Source organism: Nothoprocta perdicaria, unplaced genomic scaffold (assembly GCF_003342845.1).
Source record: "Nothoprocta perdicaria isolate Ctin4 unplaced genomic scaffold, notPer1 scaffold_4, whole genome shotgun sequence".
NCBI classification, from domain to species: Eukaryota; Metazoa; Chordata; class Aves; order Tinamiformes; family Tinamidae; genus Nothoprocta; species Nothoprocta perdicaria.
In genome coordinates this window covers 3,392,867-3,418,217 of record NW_020455643.1, presented here as the reverse complement: position 1 = coordinate 3,418,217, position 25,351 = coordinate 3,392,867, and the positions used below count along the sequence as shown (strand labels likewise).

The window sequence follows — 25,351 nt, the reverse complement described above, 5'->3', positions numbered from 1 at the left end:
AATCCTCTCGCCCAGAATACAAACTTGCTTCAGGGCATGAGGTGTAATTCACAGAATACACAGAAGAGTTTTATTCAATGCAGTTTTCATTGCTCTGAAATATCAAAGCTGTTTTGGTTTTTTTTTTTTTAATCCTATCCTATTTTTTTCAATCAAATAGTTCTGTGGGTGATTTTTCTCCAAGAGGTATTTTCTATTTGGTTTCAATCCGTTCCCTTTCAGCTTCACATGACATCTTGGTCCTTGGATAGTGAAACAAACAACCTACATCCAGTTTGTTTTCTCTAGACTATTCACGTTATACTGCCACTATCGTATCCTTCATCATCTCTCCCTGAAGCAAAATCTCTTTTCATATGCAAAGTTAATGTTGTTACCTGGTGTTCAGGCATCCTTCTTTTGTTCTATTTTGTGATTGTCAAGTCAGGAGTGATGGCAATATTTCATATTTATGTGCAAACTTGTCATTATGATGTCTTTTCTTTATGCCTTTTACTGAGGATAAGGTGAGGCTTACCTAAGCATCTGCTATCATGTCATTTTTTTCTCAATTTGCCTCTATAAGTTTAAATTTTCATGGGAGCCAAAAGCATGATACCTATCATCCCAGAAAAGCCCCACAGAGATTTGTCAACAGGATTTTAGCCTTCTGTAAGACCCTAGCCTAGACATCCATTAATGTGTAGGAGTAATCTAAGGTTTACTTTTAATGTACATGACTTTGTTAGCATCACGTTTCATTTGTCACTACACTCCATATGTTAGCAAACTCCCACTCTGAGCTGCCAACTGGTTGCTTGGCAAGTCATTTAAGAAAACTGCGGGTTTATTGGCTTTTTTGGCTTGAGTTGTCCCAGAAAAATTATACCTACCTCACTCAAGACTAAGAACTATTTACTAGAATGGTCCTCTTCCAATTACTTTGTATTGTGAAAGTCAGTCATTATTACTTAATTACTCACTGAAATGCAGGTCACCTTGAGATTAAAAACAGTTGCCATTTAAAGCATTACACAGCAGTAGGCAAGACTATAATTATTTGTCAGAAAAGGGAAGTTTTAGTAGACTAACTTGCTCAAGGACAAATTGCAAGTAGTATCAAAATACTCAGCAACAGGTTTACACACTATGTGAACTCTAAAATCCCAAATACCAAAAGCTGTTTCAAGATTCATTTCTCCTCAAGTTTCAAGTTTGATTATTTTGAACACCTTGGAGCTACCCAAATCAAGCCTGCCAGAAAGAACACTCCAGGCTAAGAGGTGTCCTCCCAGCTTCCCTACTCATCGACATTAACTGACTACTTTATTTCCACATAGTAGCTGCATTAGTATTTTCTCTTTGATTGCTCTCAATCCAGATATTTCAGATGATGAAGTTAAGTCTTCCATTTCCAACAAAAGTCTAAAAACTGGAATACTGAAGAAATCTGTACTCCTGCAATTTGATTTATGCCCACTAAACCCCCATAGAGTTTCACTGAAGTCAACAATCCATGCCAGGACCTGTTGAAATTGCAGAAGGTTTTCTTTGACAATAGTCCAAAGGCAGCAACACAGGAAAGGCGGAAGAAAATATTTTAAAATATTCTCAAAATTCAAACAGAATCCTCAAAAATTTCCCTATATTTTCTTTTGTAATTAGCCTCTTCTTAAATTAAATGTCAATATTTGAAAAAGTGTTTTCATCTGATWTTTTAAAAAATCATTTCATGGATTACCTCCTCTGAAAAATTTGGCAATGAAACACAAAACTCTGGCTTAATTCCCCCATTACCTGACATTCCATGCATATATTTCCTAAGACAGCTTTCACCATTTGCCTTCAGTTTTGCTTCTCTATCCCTCTCCATTTTACATTGTGAAAATTTTAAAATGGCACGCAGTCTTTTGTATTTTAATTAAAAGCTTGTCTCTATAGCATGACCACTCAGATTTTCATTAGATATATCCCTTCAAAAATATGTTCCTGTTCTGAAGAAATTATGAGCAACCTTTTCTATACGAATGACCTTTTCATCACTGCTGGCGCATGCTCTTTAAATCAAAGGTGAGAACATGACAATGAAATACATTAATTCTCTGCACACTGCTCTACATTATTCTGTAAACAAATTAATCTTTTAATAGCAGAGGAGTTAATTCGCTATATAACATGGTATTTTYATTTTCTGTGAGAACTATAAAAACAAGCTTTAAACAAATCATTAATCACACGGATTGAAACTAGTCCCAATCTTTATGGATTCATGGAACCTCTTAATTTCAGAGTTGCTCACTGATGTTTGGGTCTCTGTTTTATGCAGAATGAAGAAACAAACATTCCCTTTGTGGTTCATTCCCACCACGTATGTTTTTGGTTGGTTTGGACACTTTTCTCATTTAAATATTTTTCAACAATATATACCTAATGTTACTATAAAACTTATTCTCCTGGAGATAGAGAAATAGGAAATATTTTTCTTCAGAATCATCTAAACAGGCTGCACTAAATCCACAGCTTGTGCAGCTTCTTACTCAAAAGGAAAGAGTAAGTTCTCAAGCGAAGTTGGCTCAATCACATTTTAGTTTGATCTCCTTCAAGAGTATTAACAGCATAAATATCTATTACTCCTACCTGCATTTCTAGATGTGGATATTTTCACCTCTGACCACAATGCAATAGCAAAAAATGTAAACAGACACAGAGCATATGTATTCAATTGGCCTTTATCACAGAATTTCATTCACATGGTKCATCTATACAGAAGGTATTTGGGGAGATAACTAATTGTAACTTATTGCATTAATGCTGTCAACAAACAGCCTCTGGAGACATAAGACAGACCCATCTTATGGGTGACAACCCATTTGTGGTGCAAATCCCACTTGCTGTCAAGACACTCGGGTCACGTGTTTTGCAATATGGACTTGCCTCTTGCTTAATATTAATTTCCTCTACACTTCTAATAAGCTCCAATTCTAAAATGCTCAAAAGACTCTTACCAGACATTGCAGTAAGGTCAGCATTGCTGCTGAATAATTCCGTAATTCCAAGACCCTTCATGACATCTTTCAGATCAATTTCTTGTTCCACCGTGAACCTGGAGAACATAATAGTAAATACCGTTTCTGTTCTTGGCTTTTAGCAGTTTTCTATTATTAGAAGATTAAAATGTCTAGATAATGATGACAAGTGAAATACTGGGATAAATAACAAAGCAGCAGCAAAGCAGCACATTAACATTTCTATAAAAATGCTTCCAAAAAAGCAAGCAACCAACAGCCATCCTTCTTAGAACCATATGGCCAGACTCCTGCTTGAAGGACACCTTCTCAGKATCTCTGTGAGGATTTTAAGGCTCCAACATTTTATCTGGAATTTTAACCAGGTTTTCCTGAAGTGCTAAGACCAACTAACGTGCAGAATCTAATGGCCTGACAGAGACAGGCAGCTGCTTTTAAAGACCAAGGCCATTTGGTCTTTCAGCATTCTTTCTACAGCAAGTTCCTTCTCTTCAGGGTTAATTACAGGCTGCTGTAGCTGGCTGTTAAATGAACACTTTAGCAAAACCAGATTTTTTCCTGTTCCACAGTTCGATAACATGTATCCATATAACTCAATAACAATCAAAATGTTCCTCATAAGAGGGAGACTCAGAACAGCGTGTTAAAGTTTGCTCTCTTCTGGAGAGAAGAGAAAGTTTCTAACAAAAACAACTTATCTTTTTTTAGTACAGTCTGAGACATTAAGATGTTTCATTTTAGAAATCCAGACACACTGGAACAATCCTTGAAAGGAACTGTGAAAACTAGCACAGTTATTAGGTAGCTTTTCCTTCTGTKCTCTTGAAATAAATGATGTTTGGGAGACAGCTTTGTAAATTAGATTCATGGTCTGTTTCCCTTTTTACATAGAAGTGGTTTAAAATGTTGATCATTTTAGGCTGGGATAAACTGGAAACAATGATTTGAAAAATGAAAATGAGTAAGTATAATTTAACAATTCAGTACAAATCTCTCCTTAGCTATTTAGAGAAGTAATGCACAATTTCATTTGCACACAGATAGCACAGACAGAAATTGGAAAGTTGTGATTAACTCTGCTTTGGCTAGTCATTCATGCCCTATTACAAATGTAGAAGTCTAAAAAAAAACATTCACTTTATAATTGGATAGCATCTTTCCGGGTATAAAAATTTAATTTTATTCCAACGCTGCTTTTAATTTCTCAGTGGACAGTGCCTGCAGGCCACATTTTATAACATGTCTAGAGCATAAAATATTTATGAAGTATTTATTTAGAGCATTGATAATATCCCACAGACCACCTCTGAATTCTAATGGAAAACCAGCACCTTGGAAACATGCAATTAATCCCTGGAATTTCATAAGGAAGTTAGTAGCTTTACGGAATTTCAAGCTCATACTAGCTCTTCATTTATAAGCTGAAAATACAGTAGATAAGTTCTACCTCTTTTTCTTACAGCTTTAGTTCACCAGCACCTACCAAGTCCTTGGGGGTTTTTACATGAGAGCTGCAGACAAGACTAGTCTGAGGCAGGAGGTATCAGGCACAAAAGAAATTAAAATTAGGTCCTCTAAACTCATGTCCAAACTGGTGTCTTGAAGCAATCCTCGAGTCCTGATTTTGATTAAAAAAGAAAACAGAACCCAATCCTACCTGTAAAAAACTCAAGCTCAGTATCAATAATATRTTTACAACAGCATTCATGTATTTAACTTCATATACCTAAGTTTCCTAAATTTAGAAGCTAGCCTGTCTGCACATATGAGGAGACATTACCCTCAGGAGGAGGAACACCTCTTGCATTTTAGCGGAATGTTAACATCACAACTCCTTCCRCCTAAAAACTCCACAGAAAAACAACATTTTTTTAAAAAAGGAAAAACACAGCGAGTAGGTAGTTTCTATAGAAGGTGCGGCATAGTTATTTGCTTTTAGTGCTTCTCCAAAGGAAGTTACTTGAATTGATACTCCTTACTGTCAACTATATGGGGCAGAGAAAAATAGGGATGCCAAAACATTTCTATTTCCTTCCTTATTGCTATGACTCCAAAAATTACAACTAAGAGAAACAGGATTCAGGCTTCAGTTGGAATGAAACACAAATGATGAAACATAAATGATATATTTGAACACATKCAGTTTATACATCCACAAATGAATGGACAGAAGTCCTAATCCCTTCTGATAATCATATCCTGTTATTCTATTGCTCTGAGGAAGAAAGAGGCAAACTGGATCTACATTTCAACATTTGTATTTACATAGATGCAGAACATTAGGACTTTTAAATTAGCAACAAATAAAAATTGAATTAGCACTTAAATGAAGCATTTTAGCTTTTGTTAATTCTCAGACTTGTAATATTTTAATGGCTCCTTCCTAAACAGAATTTACTCCTGATGAGCTCTGCAAAGTGACACAGGCATCTTTCAGAGTGAATACTTTCCTTTTGTGAGGTTTGCAGCTGAAAGATAAATACAACATCCATCCCTTGCTCGGTAACTGCAGAATCACGGCGCTCCCAGGCTTTYTGCTCCAAGCAGCTTCCATTTGGTTGCTACACAGCCACAAATCTACTCAAGCTGGTCAAGTTTGATCTACTCCCATCATTTGAAATGCAATCTTTCCTCATCTTTTGATTGGGAAAGATGAACTCACCTTGGCAAATATACTTCCACTTTTTGTTTTTTCACAGAGTTAGCCCATTCATCAATCAACGAGGCTTTGACCAGTGGCTCCAGTGTGGCCAGGGGAACTTCTTGTCTGGAAAGAATGATCATCATACCCATCTCRTCTCCTTCATAGGGTATTTCCAGAACCTGGTAGATACCACCAGCTTCATTGGAGCCATCACTGAACTCTCCTACAAAAGAGGAAAAAAAGCTATCACAACTATTTTCTTCTATCTGTAGCCAAGCCAAAAGAAGTTTGGATACTGGAGCTAAAAGTGACCCTCTTTGCTCTCCTCAGTATCAATCAATATTGTTTTCTTCCCATAGGAGCTGAGCCTTAACCTCTGTTTACTTTAGCTTGCCTGCTATAGGAAATCACAGACTGGAGGCTACCATACCTCCAAGKCTGTTAGCTAATTTCCATCGTTAGACAAGCCTCAAAGATAATAAAAATCCCAAGAGTTTCATGGAAATGATCAGAATTTTTTCATTCAAGGGATAGACAGGTTATCAATAAGACTGATGTAAATGCTGTCAATGGTAGACACTGTAGGCCCCATATTTTATATTTCTACCACAACTTAAAGACAACAACCATCTTGGCTGGCTTTTCCTAGAACCGCTTTTACTCCTCAAGTTTTTATAAAAAAAACAAGGACAGGGACATTAGCAACACTACTCAATATACAGCAAAGCACAACAAAATATGCCAGTGAGAGCCATCTAGAAACGCAGATGTTGAAAACAATGGTCAAACATCCTAAATTCATCATGTGGCAAACAAATCTAAATAATAAGATGTCATTATGAATCATAAAAGAGTCACTACTCAATTTTACAAACACATTACAAAAAATATATCAGAATCCATTCATTGGTCAGTCGACAACCACACTTAATTGCAGGTGGAATAATCAACATCACAAATGAGTATTATTGCCACAATGCTATAAAGGAAAGTATTACTACCTTTAAACTGCTCCTACTCACCATAGTAAAACTCTCCTTGCTGGTACATCATGGGAATCTGCACTTCACTTTCATCATCTTTAGTGAAAGAAAAAGTTCTTGTGTTTTCAGGTCTGAACTGTGATTTCCAGTTACCCTTAAAGTAGATTGCATTGATTAGAGCCAAATGGGTTAGAGCTCCAAAATCGCTTGACGACACAAAATCTTTGATCATATCTGGGGGGGAGGAAGAAAAAAAAATACTGTCAGTCAGCACATCAAACTAAACATTAAATCAAAACCCAAGAGAGCTTAAAAAATGGAAGAAAATAAAAAGCCGTACTAACATATAATTTCCAATTCAAATGTTCCKTTAAATCCCAGATTAAACTGTCAGTGTTTTGCAAACCCAAATCACAGCGTAGGCATGTAAATCTTTCCATCAAGCATATGTCAATCAACTGTTTCTTGATCACTGCTTGAATATGCACCACGATGAAATCTTAAGTGTGCTCCAGCTTTATCCCCTAGAGGTCAAAACTCCAACAAATTTTGGTTCCAAATCGAAGCAGCACTTTGGGTGTTTTAAGTGTGTAAGGAAATCCTTTGGAACTTAAACAGCACCTGGGCCATTTGGAAATGTAAATTTAACCAAATTGTGTGTTTCTCCAAAGAAAGGAGTAATTGTGAACAATGCAAGTTCTCAGCAGTTGTTCCCCTGGCAGTTCCTCTGTTCACATGAGTTTTGTCAGCAGATCACAGCAGCTGCTTCGCTCCTACTCCCAAGTAAATAATATATATCAGAACATAATCTACATTACCTGCTTCAGCTCACCTTAAACAGCTTGCTTTTCAACAAACTAATTTTGAGTTTATTAAATTCAATCCTCTGCCCAGATTTGCCACTATTCTTGAAGAATTACAGCCTACTTCAGGTGGCTGGCTTTTTTGCTCATTTCTATTTTTAACTGACACTGCAAGGTGCCAAAATAAATCAATTCCTCACTCTAATTATTACTTAATCCATGGTTTAAATAACAAATTAATTCTGCTTCTTGAGGCAGCACCAGCTGGAAGGTGTCATGTGCAAAGTTTGCATCATGGGGTAGTATTTGTTTTGGGCATGACTGCACTTGACAATTCAATGGCACTCATGCTGGCATACGTGCTTCCTTTTGGGGAAGACAATAAAAAGGAAGAAACCAAGGAARGATACACTTCCACTTTTCCCTTTTAAAGTAGGACATCCTCTTACTTTTCTCAACCATTTCTTGTTAATAAAGATACAAGAAGAATTTTTCTGGCTAGAAAGACCTTGGRCAGTGATGTTTGCAACTTTGAGTCTTCCATCATGATTAACACACTGAAAATAGTTGCCTGTCGGTCTTGTATCCCTTTCCCAAAGAAGAAAGCTGGCAGACAGGATAAAATCACTTTCAGTGCTACGAAACTAAGCTGTGGGGTAGTTCCTATCACAGTTACCTCTGCTGGCTCTACAGTCCTTGCCAACRTGGTGGTAAGGAGGTGGGTCAGCACATGCCACAGGTATCAAGCTGGAAAACCAAACTCATTCTTTTTAAGAAGAAACATTATTTTAAGTTTCCCTCAGACACACACTGTATTTCTCATGTGAAAACACTGTGCAATTTGCTGCATGACTTGCATTCTCTCCATTTCTGTAGCCTGAGATAAAGGGCAAAATTTATTATGGTGATAATAGTTCTCATTTCCTTGCAAAAACAAGATGATTTTAAAAATGGAATAAAAGCACTACATGAGCTGCTTTTTATTGCAGTGCTGGAAATTTCTATAAAGCATTAGGGCTTCTTAAATGTTCAGACAACATGCTGATGTGTCAGTTCCTTAAAGGGGAATCTGATCTCACCTTTAGATTAACAGTGGCACAAGTTATGCTGAAACTGGTCTTCTGTTCTTGAATTACACTTAAAATACCAACCTCCACCAAGGGTGCCAGGTGATGAATAAGGTTATGATTTAATCCCCACACAGGACAGTGGCTTCACTCCCATATCTGGGCTCTACATGTCAAAGAACACCACATGCACATGAAGCAAGCCATGCAGGTCTGAGTAAAGGCCTTTACATAAGTAGTTTTGTGCTTGCTGCTGTTAATCTTCCTGAAATCTCATATTCTCCCTACATGCTATCCACCTCATTTGAGTTGTTTCCTCATGCTGGAAGAGATTGACTTACAGGATATGATTTTTGTGCTCATCAATTTTTATTCCTTAGTACTCCATTTCTTAGTACCTTGTACTCATGAGTATCAGAAAAAGWTCCTAGAATTCACCACCTACCTAGAACACAGGCCCATAATCTCTTCACAATGTTTTTCTGCAGTTAGCAACACTTATCTATTGATTTCTAATAAAATCTAGATCAGTATTAGAATACTGTTGAAACATCATTCAACTTCAATAAACGTTACAGCTACTTCACAATAGCAACACAGAGGAAGATACATTTTGRCAGACACTCGGGGTTTAGTAACAGTAAATACCATCTAAAGTCAGATCTCTGCTGTACAGGAAAAACAGTTCCACAAAGAACTGATATTAGAATTCTTTTTTATGGGAAGAGACATTAGTCTCAACATGAACAGACAATGCAGCAATTCTACCAAATTATCCAACTTTGTGCAGTAAGTGTTCGCTTTGTTTCCAAATACACAAAAGAATCATGTAGACTTACTGTTTGTATGATTCTCCACCCACTTATTGATGTGGGTGGCTACAGCCACACTTTGACTGAAATCTATGTTCTCTACTTCAGCTTTGAAGTATTTTTTYACCAGTTGCAAAAACTTGTCACTGACATGAAATCCATTCTGCACATAGAGGGAGTTGGCAATATTCAGAACATAATGACTTTCTTCAGTAGTTGCCATATCAGAGAGGTCCTTCAAGAAGGCCAACTCCTCACCTGTGAAAAGGGAAAAGAGATTCAGGAAGACATTTCAGAAAATATATTCTCCTCCAGAAATTTACCAAGCCACATAGAGTACGGGAGAAGGGCAGATGTCCATCTTGTAAATGATTATTTTACATTTGACTTGGTATCTTTTTTTGGAAATACAAAAAATGTATTTAGTATTAAAACAAGAGGCAAAAGATGACATAAGAATACTTGTTCTTACATCTCACTTTCATATTTTGCCTAACAATGGTTATCACAACAAGAATTATATACCCATCTTCTACAGTTTTTAAACATTAAAGACTAATCAAACTCAACATTTATCTATCACCTGAGTTTTCATTTTCTCTCTTCAAACTTCAGTCAGTTCTAACAAGGAATGACAAAATTATGTGAAGTATCTTAGAAAAACATTGTCAGAGATACCATCTTAGTAATTTAATTGGAAATGTTATAGTGTATAACATGTATGGTATAATACGCAACACTGCTCAATACCATTGCTTTCATTTTCAAGCTTCTTAATAAGTCCCAATAAATAGTACTACCAAAAGGAATCTATTGACTTTGGGGCAAGTGACATGCTTATTTTACACTTGGAAGCCAAAACTGACTGTTAATTAGTTAACAGTTGATATTAATTGTGAAAGTTCTGGTGCCCAAGCCAGGGTTGTATGTCAGCACTTCAGATTATGTAGCATCCATGAGACATGCTGCAGCATGCTCAGGTCAAGCAGGATGCCAAGGAGCCTAATGATTAATAACCCATACACAACACTGAGTCACTTCCAGATTGTTCAGGCCCTGTTATCAGTTGCTGTAAGATTAAAAGCATACACCGTAAAACATGATTAAAAGGTCTTACCATTTTTTAAGCTGTCAAAACCCAATGAATGTCGAATTTCTTTCAAGGTGGTTCCATGGGCTCCAAGCTCTACCATCCCCATGGCTATTACAATACCCAAAGGAGAGAAGAGAATATTCTCATCTTCTCTTGTAGCTCGCAGCTGGTTGTAAACATTCACAGAAAGCTCTGCAATGGTTTCATCAGGAAAGTTGGTGCTGAAGGCCTTGCTTTGCAAAACAAGCAAAGACAACAGTCCAAGGAAATACATGTCTTGGGATTTTAAGATCTGCAAGATACAATTTAGAGAAAATAAGTCAGGCTTGTTTAAGAAATAAGAATCACTTCAAGGAAAAAGAAACAATAGCAAAGTGTTTAGCCATATGTGGACAAAAATTCAATTATGGAGTTCAGTTCCTTTATGTGGAAGAGACACTGAAAAATGTACCATCAAACCGAAGCAATGATCTGTTTTCAAAGCAGCAGCCTATTTCATTGTGTGACTTTATCCCTTAGCTAAATGCAAGTTAGACAGAAAAGGTCTTAAAGGGAATAATGTCTCTTTTGGTAACAACACTTTTCTGGAATTGGTATTGGCTTCTGCAGTTCTTCACCAARGGAGCTTAAAGACACACATTTCTTTCATCTGACCTTCCTGTAGGATGCAGCTTATTCATCCAAGTCACCAAAAATTCCCAACAGGTAAGACTATTAAATACTGTCCCGAGTGCCAACAAGCTCTTCTACCAAYCAAGATGTTGCTCAGTCATAAAACATGGCGAACATTCAAAAAAAGTCTCTGAAAGAAAAATAAGTCAGTGTCAAACACACCTCATTTACCAAATGAAAAGGCTTCTGTCAGTAGCAGTGAACAGCTGGCCAGTTACTTAACTAAGGGATAACACCTACTGTGAGATCTTTAGAGGACAGATAATACCAGGGAGAAAGTTTCACAAGAGAGAAAACAGAGTGGACTAAATAGAGAAGCAGAGGGTTAGTACTAATGCTTTTCACTAACCCACCTCCCAGCTTGRCTAAAATGTTTCAGTAAACAACAGATCCCATGCTACCTGCTTGCCTAAYCCACATAGCTGATGCTATTAAAAACTCCAGTTCCTGGAGCAATAAGCATTTATCTCCATCCCCATATTTCTCCTTGAAACCTCACTTTGCCTTGGCACCCCACATATTACTTCCAAGTATTTGGGGGTCAGCAGTACCAAGTCACAGTTTTCACTTCAATCCCTCCTCTCAGAGGCTTAGGGCATCTCTAACACAAAAGCAGCAAAGATTCCTGAATTTGCAGGCTAGTGAATGTGTGATTAAACAGTTCTGGTCCAGAAGACACATTTACATATTGCTGTGCACATGGACTTTATTTGTGTGCATGTGCCTGTGCTGTCAATCAGCCTGAGCCAGCCCAAGTGCCTCTAATCTTATGTACCTCAGCTTCCCTGTTTCTAGAGATACCAGATTCCTATATACCTGACATGGAGACCCTTGGCGAGCTTTATAAAACATTCATCTTCAAAGCACTACGTAGCATTATCTAATGAACTCGCACAACACTGAAGGATACATAATTTATGCATTATTACATTTTATAGCTGAGGAAATTTTAAAAACAACAGGGTGCATGTTATGTGTTTTGGCAGTAACCTCAATGAGTCCGCAATTAAGATTCTTGATGTCTCTCAACCACAGATCACCTTTCTGTTCTTGTTTCTGTGAGAATAGATGAATGGAGGCAGGAACCACAGAAGCTTCCAAAGAACAAGACAGGTCCTTGTTGCGGTGCTGGCCAGGGCCTGTCTTCACCCCTCTCCTCTCAGTAAGGGCTCCTGTGGGTCTGGTTGTGGGACATGCACTCTGCTCCTCAGGTCCGGTAAGGGCCCCCTGCGGTGCCATCACATCATCTCCCTGGGCTACTGGCAAATAAGCCTTAGCAAGATTGCCAAAGTCTCCACTGAAACCCCTGTTCTGCTTATCACCTTAAGAGTGACACAGAATAAATCACCTACAGCTAGCGCACCAGGAGAATTTTGATTTTTACTTAACAGCTATATACTTCAGCGCAGTTAGAAAACTAGCGGTCTGCCCATGGCACACAGTTCCRCACGGCACAATCTCATCACTGTTTATTTCATAGAGACCCAGACTGTTAACTTTTAATGCTTCAAAATAGCTCATGTGCATCACATTGCTTAATGTCTATTAAGGTTAATTGTTTTTTAACCTGTCAACTTAATGACAGGCTTAAGGACACTAAGATTTCTGTGATGATAAATACTGATCTCCCCGTTTCCTCTGCAAGGTCTAGAAAGTTGAGATTTCCTTACTAAAAAGGAATGGATCAAGCATCTTCCCCAATAGTACAAACATGAGACGGCATTGCAGCCCATTGCTGTGACACACAGAGCCCAGGCATTCGTCTTGCAGCTGCACAAAATGGAACAATGCTTATAAAGATCTTATAGCTCCAGCCAAGAGAACTCAAAATTGAGGAAAGAAGCTTCATAAGATATATTTAACACATGATGAACAGACTAATATATAGAGAGTTCTGCAGGAAGTCTATGGCAGTGCCATAAACAGAACTCCAAAACGAGCCCAAGYTTATTCTTCTTACAAGCATTTCAACTGCCCTAAAAATTCATAAAATTTACATTTTAATGTGAGCAAATAACCTGTGCTGATGAACATGGATGTAATTATAAAAACAGCAATTAATTTCCCAGTGTCAAGGCCACAGAACAAAATTGCTCCAGCTTGCCTAAAGTGGGAAAAGGTCAGACACCAAACTCCCATTTCAAAAGAGGAAGATGCTCCAAAGGCACTCAGCACACCATCACATCCCCCTATTGCTACATATCTAAACAAATGATCAAAAGGGAATTCATCTTAGTGAGGTGCTCCCCAAGTCAGTTATTTCAATGTTAGTATTTGGCCTCCGATCATGCTAAAGGAGCCCATATCATACAGACTGAAGATCTTCCTGATTAGGCTCCTGAAAAACTCATGTGAAGTAACTGAATTAAAATATTTCTAATTTGGTTTTACATTCTATTCTTATCCATGCAAGCTGAGAGGTTAGGGGTAAATTCAATTCTATTCATTTTGTGCTGTGGAAAAAGCACACACTTTTCTAATGACAATTGGAAATCTAGTTCTAARTTAGTATTCTAGTCATTAGAGCTTTCCTAATTCCACCTTACTTAAGGCTCTATTACCTTCTGTTTTTATGCTCTCTCCTGTCTCTTCACACAAGTCCTGATCCAACAAGCAGACGAACACTTAGAGTGCAGCAGGTTTGCAACTTTTTCTTCATTAAGATTCACCCATGTTGCTCATTTTGCAGGATTGCAACAGTATGGAATCAGAGACCATTTTTGTAAAGCTCACTATATCCTATTCACAAATACACTTCAAATGAAAGAAATGAAGTTGAACCCTATGTAGTGTATGCCTGGGAAATTAAACAATTCCCATGAATATCACTTTTTAGATAACATTCTTCAGTCATCAGCAATACAGACTCTTAGCTGTTCTGCATCAGTGAAATCTAGTTAAATACTGCATTGCTGAACAGGGGGTTGTGGTTCATATTTAACGATTTTGAACAAGAATCGGTTCCTGTATTGCCTTCTGCATTTACTTGCTGCTACAAACATTAAAGACATCAATGGAACTGCTTTAATTGCTTACACCCAAAACACACACATGTGAATTTCCTGCCTGAAGGTCAGTGACAGAAACCAAGCTCTACTATATTTCATCTTAAATCAAAAACACTCTCCTAGCAGGGGCAGGAAGAATCAGTGCAAATACATACTCTCCTCATCGTAGCCTCTTCTTGAGAAAACCAAAGTGTGCAATAAATGATCCTTTGCTACAGTGCTTTGTCAGAGCATTGGTTTTGTTCTTGCCTGCAATCCATCTTCTCAAAAAGGCAGCACCAGAGCACCAAATGCTGCAGCAATTCAGTGATACCCACATGCATCATGTTAATTGACTAATTTTGCCATAACTTCAATTTAAACCTGTTTCTCTAACATACGTATATTGCTCTCCTTGAACAACTCCTCAGTTTGACACTGTTTTATAGCTCTCTTGGCACTTTCCTCAGGGTATTGGGATATGCCTGTTAGGGCCATGGGTTTTTATGCCTTTTGGACACAGTTCTGTAAAGAATTTCTTGGAATAATCTTAAACTAAAGGCTCTCCCCTCCGCTTCCCATTTTAATTTGTTTCTACACACAGCATGACCATTTGGAACAACTCCTTTCTTCCGATCGATTTTTCACCTTGAAATTTAATCTGTGCGCCATTTATCACTTCCCTTGTTTACTACTTAAGGTAATCCTGAGAGATTCCAACAATGCTTTAGCCAATAGTTTGCTGAAGTCATTACAAGTGCAATTCCTGGGAAGATTTCTTACAGAAGCTTTCTGAGATTTTGAAAATATTTCATCTCCCCCAACTTCACAGCRGACCCCAATCAGCTCAGGGAAAAGACAACCTTCTGCTCTTTCTCAGCACTGATCCAGTAGTAGCTCTATATATGATGACAGAGGAAAAAAAACAAATTATGTTTAAAGAGGAAGGTCCATGGGCTAGAACACAAGACTGACTGGAAATGAAGCTCTTGCCTCTCCCCAAGCAGAAGGCTGGAATGACTAAGAAAGGAAGCAGAACAACATCGCCCCCTCACACCCACAGCCCTGAACTAGTCGGTTCCTCACATATGCTTTGAGAAAAACGCAAAAGGGCCAAGCAGCCTCTACACAGCAAGATATTTTGAGATGCTCTATGGCCTCAAACTCACACTGGGTTCACAGAAATAAAATTCCATCAATTCTGAAGGAATAAAAACTGGACTTGAAGTAGGAAGGTGCTAGAAAAATTGAGGATCGTATTCTAGCACTAAGTACATGCCAGACATTAAAAAACAAAAAGACTACAGTTTCCTTGTCTTTTACACCTACACAGACTGTGAGTTTTAGAAAGAAACTCTCCTTCTGGCTTTTCAGACCCAGTGACTTTGCAAAATAAAACAGTGATGCATTGCCTTTGGTTCCTCTGCACACAGCAACTAAACTAAGATTAGTGGCCCTAAATATCACTCTTGGCTACAGGCAAGCTAAACACCAAGGGTATGGGAAGCAAAGGAGAAAAACTGCTGCTCCTGTCTGTGGAAGAAAAGGCTCGGGGAGACCTGAAGGAACAAAGCAGGATGCAAAACACCTCTCAAGAAAACTAAACTTAGGGAACAAGTCCACCTGGTCAGAGGGGAAAAAGAAAGGCTACATCACACAAACCTAACTAGATTAGTATACCAAAAATCTTGCGAGTTGGGTGCTCCTCACTTCCCCAGTATCCAATCAAAAATGTATTGTTTGCAGTAGATTTTTATGAGGAAGAGATAGACACGTTTGATGAAAGCGCCAACAACTATTTCTTTGCTAGTTAGCAAAGATGACAATTGCTGCAGATTCCCTTATTCCAGATGCTGTCTTGTTGGCATTTGCATCAAGAGGGAGGGCTACATAAAAAGAACCATCATTTMCTTCAAAATTCAGACCCTCCCTACAGAAAGCAACAAGCAGACAATAGTTGAGCAAGGGAGCTGCACTGTGCACTTGGTGACATCATTAGCTGTTCACTGAGGACCAGGCACTTGCTGTCATGACAACTGTACAGGCTGTGCACAGGTACAAGGTGCACAGCAACAAGCGGAGCTGCTTGTTGGTGCTCTCCAGCCGGTGCCCTCCAGCCGGTGCCTGGTGCTAACGGGGCTTTGGGGCTGCTATCGCAAAGCACAAGGTTTTTACAAATCCAGTTTGTGCTGCAGCATGAGTGAATCCTTACTTGAATATCCCAAGTAGCTATCCAAGTTTATGGATAATTCAAGTAGTACTTGAAGATACTTGAAGTAGTTTTAGAGCAGTACAGACAACCATGTGAAGTTCAACATGTCTCAGTATCAGGCTGAAATGCTGACATGTACGTTACATTCTGTCTGCAAACCCACTGCTTCATATTGGGGCATATTTGTTTGCTGTGTTGCAAGAATGTGTATACTAAATAAGCAAAGGCAGCTTAATGTGCCTATGTGAGCTCTGACCTTGTCAGATGGAGGTTCCACAGACATATGTTCCATCATCAAGCTTGTTTGATTTTGTTTATTTCAGAGAAATGCAATTACATTCATACACTTCAATCTGCATGAAGATTAGTAATAAAGTTATTGGATTTTATCACCATCTGTCAGTTAGGGAGTCAGTGCCTTCTGGAGCAGGAAACTTGGAGGACAGTTCCAGAAAGCAGTGTAGCACCAAGCGCAGGAGCATTTAAGGATTAATCTGTAATATCCAAGATGAAGGATCACTCAGTAAGAAGTATTCAGAATGTACTAGAAACATGGACCTAAACACAAATAGCAAGTCATGCTTCTCAGGTTATGTTATGGCCTCCTAACATGGGCAGCTTCTAGAAAACCTGGAAGGAAAACAGTACTGAAAACTTGCACATAGACAATTTCTAACATCAAACTCCAAATGTTTTTAAACTTGCTGAGAACTTGGCACTGAGTCACTAACCTACTGATGCAATTATGTAAGCCAAGATATCTTAATTGCGTTTTCTCCAGCATAATCCCTTAGCTCCAATTAAAAAATAGAGATGCTGAGAAGCAACATCCAAAAATACTTAAATTTGAATAGCCTAAAGCAAGCATCTAAACACAAGTCTAGACAACCAAGGAAAGGTGGCCTTTCAGAACTGAGATTATGCTTATTCATATACTGATTCTATATTTGTTTCTACTGGCTAGAAGAAGGAAAAACTTTAGCAATTCTTTGGCAAAGTGTTTTTATCTGTGACAACTTCCATGTCCTCTACAAAGGAGTTGTAAATTAAAAAAAAACACTCTGGGATGAAGAAACATCCTAGGTACTAGAGAACTTGGTGACTCAAAGGTTCAGAGTCGACCATCAGCTGTGGGTGGAGAGAGAGCTTGAAGGCTACAAACTGATACCCTGTTGTGGACCTATTTTCAGCAGGTCAGATAGGTCTACCCATAAAGCACTTCACAGCAACGWAAGCAGGTGCCCCAGGACATACATGTGTACCTCAAGGAATGAGATCACTTGCTTGAGTGTTGGACTTGTGGTAAAGATGCTGACCGCAACTCAGTATCGACAAGAATAAAAGTGGCCAAGAGAATGACTGCATGTCATTGCAGGAGCAGTTAGGCTTATACTGGTATTATACATATGCATTTTGCACAACAAAATAAAACCTATCAGAAGAGAAAACCAGAAAAAGTCATCTCCATTTTTTTATTTGGTAAGCAGTTTAATATCAAATGTTTTCTCCTATTCAGAAATAAAACAACTAGATTACTCAGAAGAATTTAACTTGCAGTCCAGTCTTTTTAAAGAAAGAATAAGAACAAGTTCATATAAGTGTCTTAAAATCACCTCCCCTTAAAAGGTTTACATTACTACCTCCACTCCGCCAACAATGTGGTCTCTGCACTACTTGGGTATGTTTGTGATAACATAGGCTGTGTGCCAGACAAGTTCAATGTGAGAAGAGCCCCGAAAGCCGATTGAGGCTCAGGCCACAGCAGCTGCTCAGCAGCTTCAGTACAGAAGCAGAGAGCTGAGACAGTGGTCAGCTGCTGGAACCTGCTCTTCAGACTGATTTTACTAACCCTTCATCAGAGACCTTAACCCTTCATCAGAGACTCTCACAAACCAATTCTGACAAGTTAGACTTCCCAGCTATTTCTCTTCTCAAAGAAGAAATAGAAATAATTACTCCAACTGCAATAAAACCACTTCYTAGGGCACAAACTCCAACTGAGACAGTAGCAGTAGTTTCTGCTGCCTCAGATTTACTTATGGATGGGTTGGACCAGCAAGCTCCCAGCAGCTCACTCCCAAATGTAATTTAATTAAGAGGGCAGTCGCTAAGTTTCACCATATGCAGCTGCCAGATGCAATCATCACAGTTTAAGTCTAAAGGCAACATAACTGCAAGTACTGGAGCAGAGTTTTACAAGTGATGAAAGCTGTCATTTATGTCACAGACATTGTTATAATGCATTATGAAAGTATAGCTTCAGCAGAACCTAAAAATATTAATACAGTTTCTGATGGCATTTATAGCCTGTTGGAATACATTTCAAGTGCCTTACACCTCTATTTATGCCTAAGTGACTTGTGTCACATTATACGACATATTTAGTCAGGCATTATATAAGATCTCACAGAATTTTAAACCTTAAGATGTTGCTAGAATGAAGGACAACTAATTATAGGACTGAAAGGGAGACAAACAGAACAGGGAGCCATTCACTATTCAGTGGCTTACAGGACTAGGGAATACTGCATGGAAATTACTTGAAAATTGTTTCTCTTCGAGTGCRATTTTTGTCCAATTCAATTCCAACAGCCTACCAGCTGACTCAGAGTCTTTAAAAGGTCTTCAATAAAACTCAGTGAAGAATGATGGTCTTTTAATCACTCCAGAGAACAAGGTTGTGAAACAGCACGATTCCAAAGTTCAAAGCAGATAATTGGTTAATATGTTTTGTTGCCTTTACCAGAACTTCAGAAGAAAACGACAAAGCTACAGATACATGTCAAAAATATTAAAGCATATCAAGATTTTAGAAAAACAGTCTACAACCACATAAAGTGAATGCAAGTGTGATGCAGAAAACAGCCTGCTTTCCTCTAAAGCAGTGTTGATTACAAGTCTGAGGTCAGTAATGGACCCCATTTACATTCAGGTAAGAGACCTATTACTCAATTATGTTACCACTGCTTGGGTCTGAATTGCGTTATTGCAGTACAGAAATAAGATGCCCACATTGCTTTAAAATAATACTATTTAAGATGGGAATTAGTAAGCAAATGCTACACTCAGATTAATAGCAAACAGCAAGTCATCATTACAAAGACTGCTATTTATAACTGACAGTCCTTATTTGTCCACCGCTTGAGCTTTCTAGTCCTCCTCTATACATGGGATGGATGACCAGCTACAACCGCTCCTAGGTGCGAGCGCACACATCAGACAGGCTGTCATGACAGCCCCGTCACTAGCCAACTGAGAGAGCAGYAGGAACATTGGGTCACAGCAGCTCCTGCACTGGCAGAGGTGCTCAAGCCATTTCCATCAACAGAGCTGTGCTGGCAGAGCATGTGAAGCTACRTGGGACCCATGAAGGGCGCTCTAGAAGGCGGCTCCAAGAGCCCTTCTGGCAAGTGGGCTGCAAAAGTCAGAACAGAGCAACCCTAAAGGTGGTCGTGCAAAGAGAAAGAGAAATATTTATTTCTTAACTAGCAAAAGGAAGTCAATCAACATGTATTTAATCAAAATCTGTACCTTTGAGATAAAAGTGTAACACTAATCTGTAAGCTTCACCCCTTCAAATATTTCTCTAAAACAGAATAAGATTTTTTCCTTCCTCCCCCTTGAAAACTACATAAGCTGGCTGCAAAATTCAGCTAGTGGCAGGATTTTCTCTACTTCAAAGTGGAAAATTCTAAACAGGGCATAAAGACTTAACTTTTGATGTGAAGGATGCTGATCGCTGATCTTCCCTGCGGAGTGCGGAGCACTGACAGTACGCACAGAAGGAAATTAAACCTCTTTCTCCTGCCCTAAAGTCAATTCTAATTCTTGTCTCTTAGGCTCATCATAGCTTTCTTCTCTGCTAGTAGCTTCAAATATTTTCATTTACCTTTCTCATCTCAGATTTCTTCAACTTCACAACTCCAAATTTATGTGCCTTACACTTGGGAGCAACTCTGCAAATATAGAAAAATGAGAAACAACCCATGCAGCAGTACACAGGCCATGATTACAGACACTAGAAAAAGGCCAAAATTCAACCCACATATCTGGATGCAAAGAAAAAAAGAAAAAACCTATTTCACACCAAAGTAGACAGAACTGCCTCTAAAAACTCCCTTCTTCCCCTTCCTGGGTTTGGAGAGCAGCAGCTTCAAGGGATAAATGGGAAAACAGGAAAGCAGGAGAGGAAAGAAAATGAAAATCCCAGCTCTGCCACTATCTCGCCTACAAGAAAGGACGCAACAACTGAAGACAACAACTTCCTCAGAAGCAAAGATAAAAAGGAGGCTTTTCTTTTAAAAAACACATCCAGACTGAAATAGATATTCACATTGCTGTTCTGATTGTCCTGGTCTGAGACCTATGGCTGTTCATAATTCCCTCTTGGCCAGCCGTGGCCACACTAGTTCAATGCAGAGTCCACTATTATAACTGGACTGTGCCCAGAAGGTAGAATCTGGCCTTCAAATGCACTTCTGTGAGTCACTGCTCAAGCCTCATGGATTTGTGCTTAGAAAAATTGGTATTTTTCCAAGCATTCTATGATAAGCCTTTTAAACAACGTGTATGGAGCCGAAAGCATTTTAATCTCCTTCTCCCACACAGAGAAGTTTGCATCACACAAGCTCTGGCTGGAAGCACTCAAGCAGTGCCAGCCACAAGCAAACATGAAGCACCCAGAAAGAACCAATAATCCCCCGCTGTTCTTCCCTGGCTCATATCTACACATCTCCCCATGACTCTGTGGATGCATTCACTGTTTCACTGAGAATTCTTTATTTTTATGAAAAATAATATATTTTGAGAGCTCCAGTACCTTATAGAAAATCAACCCATATCTAATACACACCAAGAAACAAATGCTGAAGCCTCGCTGTCCCTGCCACACTCATACTTCCAAAGCACTAGGCTTTTCCAACAAGACTCTGATGTTTCATCTACAGCTTCCTGCAATAAGCCACCAGTAACTCTAGCCTTTAAGGAACTACTCTACTAACTTCATTTTTTTTTGGTATTATATGCTATGATTCACCTGCATGCAGTATTTAACTTTAACAAATTAACAAATATCCTTTGTTAAAAACATTAGGCTAATATCTTAATGAGCTTGGCTTTGAAAAATAAATAGATTAACTTGAATACAAATTCTACATGGGTTATCTGAGTTTTAATGCTAAATCGAGGAGTTTAAGTGAGGTGGGCAGCAGAGCCTCAGAACAAGCAAACCTGTAAAACTGGAATTTTAACCCCATCTGCRTTGGCCAGTTCCATTCCTACAGCCACATCAGAAAACATTTTAAATCATTTTCTCTGCAGCAGACTCAGTAGACAGAGTGTCCTGCATTTTACAGACCTCCTAGAGTTGCTGAAGCAGAGTGCCAAAAAGGCACTCTGGCACTTTTGAGTAACTCACTTCAGTTATTTTCACAGTTCCACTTAGAGCCCAACAAGACCTCAGCTCTGGTTATACAGCATCTGTTTAAGGTTAAGGAAGGCAGGCAGAGGGCAGCTAACCTGGTGGCAATTCCCAGGGGGAACATAAAGCCACCTCCCACTCTCACCATTAGGAAACCTTTATCACTCTGATACACTGTACACTGGGATTAAAATTGCAGGTAGCTCTGAGGGACAAAAACAGTCATGGTGGATTTAAATCGAGAAACATTACTTATGGGTGATACAGAATTATCTGCTTAATTTAAGCTCTCCATTTATTTCTTCTCTGCTCAAGAAGATTCAACAGGGGATATAAAAACACCAAGTGCAGAACACTGCTCAAGGAAAAAACTGCCTGTGTACAGGTGGAAGCAACTTATCTGTATCAAGTGCCTAATCCTGTTTGACATTCAGTAGCATGGATTTCTGCATGGCTTAAAGAGCAAACAGTAATAAGCTGAGACATCAGCTTGGTGCTTGTCTTTATAAAAATAGTGAAGTGAAAACAGCCAATCCCAGCAAACATCCAGCCATAAGTGGGACATCTTTTCTAGCCCCCTGAGTCCTCAGTAACCTCTCCCATTAGTAATAATGGGCTAAAAGGTCAATAAATGTTTTTCCCTGATGCTAATTAAAAAAGCTAGACCTAAAACAGTACAAATCTCACTGCACAGAAAAGGTCATAAAATTTGCATGCATTTACTGTAGTTACTAAACGCAATATGAATTCAGACAAACATGMACTTGCTTTGCCGAGCTAAGATTTAAATGCATATCTCTCCATAAATACAAAAATTAATAGCCTAGCATTTGTTTTTCTGACATTTACCACGTTTCAGGAATTGCTACTATATATTAGGAGGGGCAACAAAAGCCTAGTAAGAAMAAAAGATTAAGAAAAACTGAGTACAGCAAACCTTGAAAACACTTACACAGCTGCAATTACAAGGCTGAATGGTCACAGCTGATCCCTAACCTCAAGCACTGCTCACATTCCCACTCACCACGTCTGCATTAGAAAAGAAACAGTTCTTGTGACCTTATTAAACAAACATTTTCATGTACTTTTTTAAAAAAAGTACTAGTCTAATCTGTAACAGAGGGTGACCATTATGTGACAAAGTTAGCACATTAACCACCTCAAATTCCTCCAGTTGTTCACATAGTCCTTAGTTTCAAAATCATCTTTGGCTGAAGTGTTTGAGGAAGGGAACTACCACCATTTCACATACTATTGAACACGTAGCACTCAAGTCCCTCTAAAAATTGTTGGACTTAGACTATCCAGGAAATAAGAATTTATTTCCCCTTTAATATTCAGACCAAACTGTGAACATTGCAGGTAATTAGTTCAATGGTGTTACTGATGAATTGTCAAAAATGAGATCCAGGTGGTTATTATGAAATGCAAGATGAATGAAAGCTGAATGTGAAAGGCAAGTAATGCCTTCCAAACAGCCAAGAGTAGGGTGATTTTCTCTAAAGCTTGATAGCCATTCCAGTCCAACTAGAATTCTTAACACAGGTGCTTACTTCTGTAATGTCATTAACAATGATGCCCACTGAAGTGACCAAGTATTAAAGTGATGTGGGTTCAAAAAGCTCAATTTTACCAGTTTGAAGCCATTATGGTTGTTATTCATATCCATAGGGGAGGGAAACGCCAAAAAAAAAAAAAAAAAAAAAAGGACTTAAAGTACCAAAGCAGCAGGCTAGATTTTAGTGGTGGCAGTTTACTAACAAAGACATTCAAACTCAAAATAGATTCCCTGGAGCAGTCTAAACCACTAAGGTCTTTAAGAATCAGACCAACGTGTCACAAGTCAAGGTAAGGTTGACTGTGTATTGGCCAAGTGGACAAACTAGATGAGTAGCAAATACCTCTTTTAGAGCACAAATATTGCCATACCCTCTATGCTGCATGATTCTTTTATGTATACACACACAAATATGCACACACATGTGTATAAGCACATGCTCACCCATATACATTCTCTGTTCATACATGTTCTTATATGTATGCTATAGAACCAGTTTCAAGATCATTGAAGTATATCCCTGAATTAAATATTTTAAAATAGGGCTGAATAGGCTTTTACTGCCTAGTTAGTAATAACATCACATGAAARGGGAATAAGAGGGATGGCAAGAGAAAGGTTACCTAAATCTGCTCCTGACCTATGCTCTCCACATAATTAAAAAATTGTACAGAAAAAATCAAAAGGTCTCAGCACACCTTTGTTCTGTGCCTCCAGGATTCTGCTGGCAATACAGGCAAGTAAGGTTGAAATCCAAGTGAGGAATAAAAACACTGAAGCAGTCACTGCATTAAGAATTTTATGGATGGCACATAACACCTCCTGATAGAACTGAGTTCTGTTTACGATGAATCTTTGCTTTTAAGTAWAAAGCCTGAAAGAATAAGTTTGCCTTAATGTTTGAACTAACTCAAAAATATTTAATAATTTGGCTGATTTTTTTGCTTAGGTTTCCAATCCACAGGGAAGAGTAGACTGCATAACCCAACYGTGTATTTAACTTCGCAGAACCAAATCACTCTATGGCCAAAGCAGGCACAACAATAAACATTTTATCTTTATCTAAAGAAAAGAGCACTAGCCATTTTCCGGTAACTGAAGCAAACAAGATTTATACGTTGTCAGCAACACATTACTTCTCATACTTCACAAAACTGAAACACAAGGGTAAAGCCCATTTGAATGCAAGCCAAATACCAGTWCATTGTGGCCATGTCCTCTTTCTATTCCCATGTGCAACATGGGCATTCAGGGTGAGATTTCCAAGGGCAAAGCACCCCACAGCTCACCCGAGAACAAGAGGGAAGAGGCAAGCACATGAGAAAGCAAGTCKCTGGCTGAAGATTCCAGGTGAAATGGAATATTCCAGAAAACACTCTTGCTAATCAGCCTTTAAGCAGCTCTGTAGAAGCAGCCTTTGACACCCCTGTTTCTAATAATACAAGTGATTTTCACTTGGTATCAGCTGACAGAGCTATATTAAGTTGTCACTGTTTACTTGAAATATATTTCAGCTGAAAAATTTAGTTTATTCTTCAATAGATTTAATAAGGGCTCAATTCAGTACTCTATATACAAAGGCACAGTCCCTAATTAACCAAGAGCAAAGGCCCAACTGGAGAAACTGAAAGTTTACCATAATTACCATAACTTCTATTCAGATTGAGGTATTTTTCATATTTCTATAGAACTCCTGTCCAGACAAACCTGTGTCACATGTAGATGGAAACTGTTTGCCAGTTAGAGCTGAACTCTAGAATAACTGAATTAGCCAATGAAGTACACTAAATAACGTTAATATTAGTGACTTTAAGAAACTTACACATATGAACAAGGATAGGCCAAAAAAAGTATTTCCCTTTGMTATAGTCAACCAACATCTTAAGAAAAAAAATGGGAAAAGTCTTTGGGATTTTTTTTTTTTTAATACTGTGAAAACAGTAACAATCTCTCAAGAGTTATCATTAATGTCTTCAGACATCTGTTTCTCCTTTCCCCCCCTGCCTTTTCCTCTCAAATCTGTAAAAAATCACTGACCAGCAAAAGGTTTTAACCACTAGGTCAATTCCATACTTCAAAAGCCTCATTCTTAATAG

General features: G+C 38.5%; 1 protein-coding gene across 1 annotated transcript in view; it reads right to left on the bottom strand.

Annotated features, from left to right (window-relative positions):
* Positions 1-25,351, bottom strand: part of SERPINI1 (serpin family I member 1) — a 43,917-nt gene that overhangs the window by 7,041 nt on the left and 11,525 nt on the right. Inside the window, exons 2-6 of the mRNA XM_026045124.1 lie at positions 10,432-10,699; positions 9,342-9,572; positions 6,672-6,866; positions 5,668-5,872; positions 2,985-3,082 (exon numbers count right to left, since the gene is read on the bottom strand). Of these exons, the coding sequence (XP_025900909.1) occupies positions 2,985-3,082; positions 5,668-5,872; positions 6,672-6,866; positions 9,342-9,572; positions 10,432-10,681 (979 nt within the window). The 5' untranslated portion in view covers positions 10,682-10,699. The remainder of the gene's footprint in view (positions 1-2,984; positions 3,083-5,667; positions 5,873-6,671; positions 6,867-9,341; positions 9,573-10,431; positions 10,700-25,351) is intronic.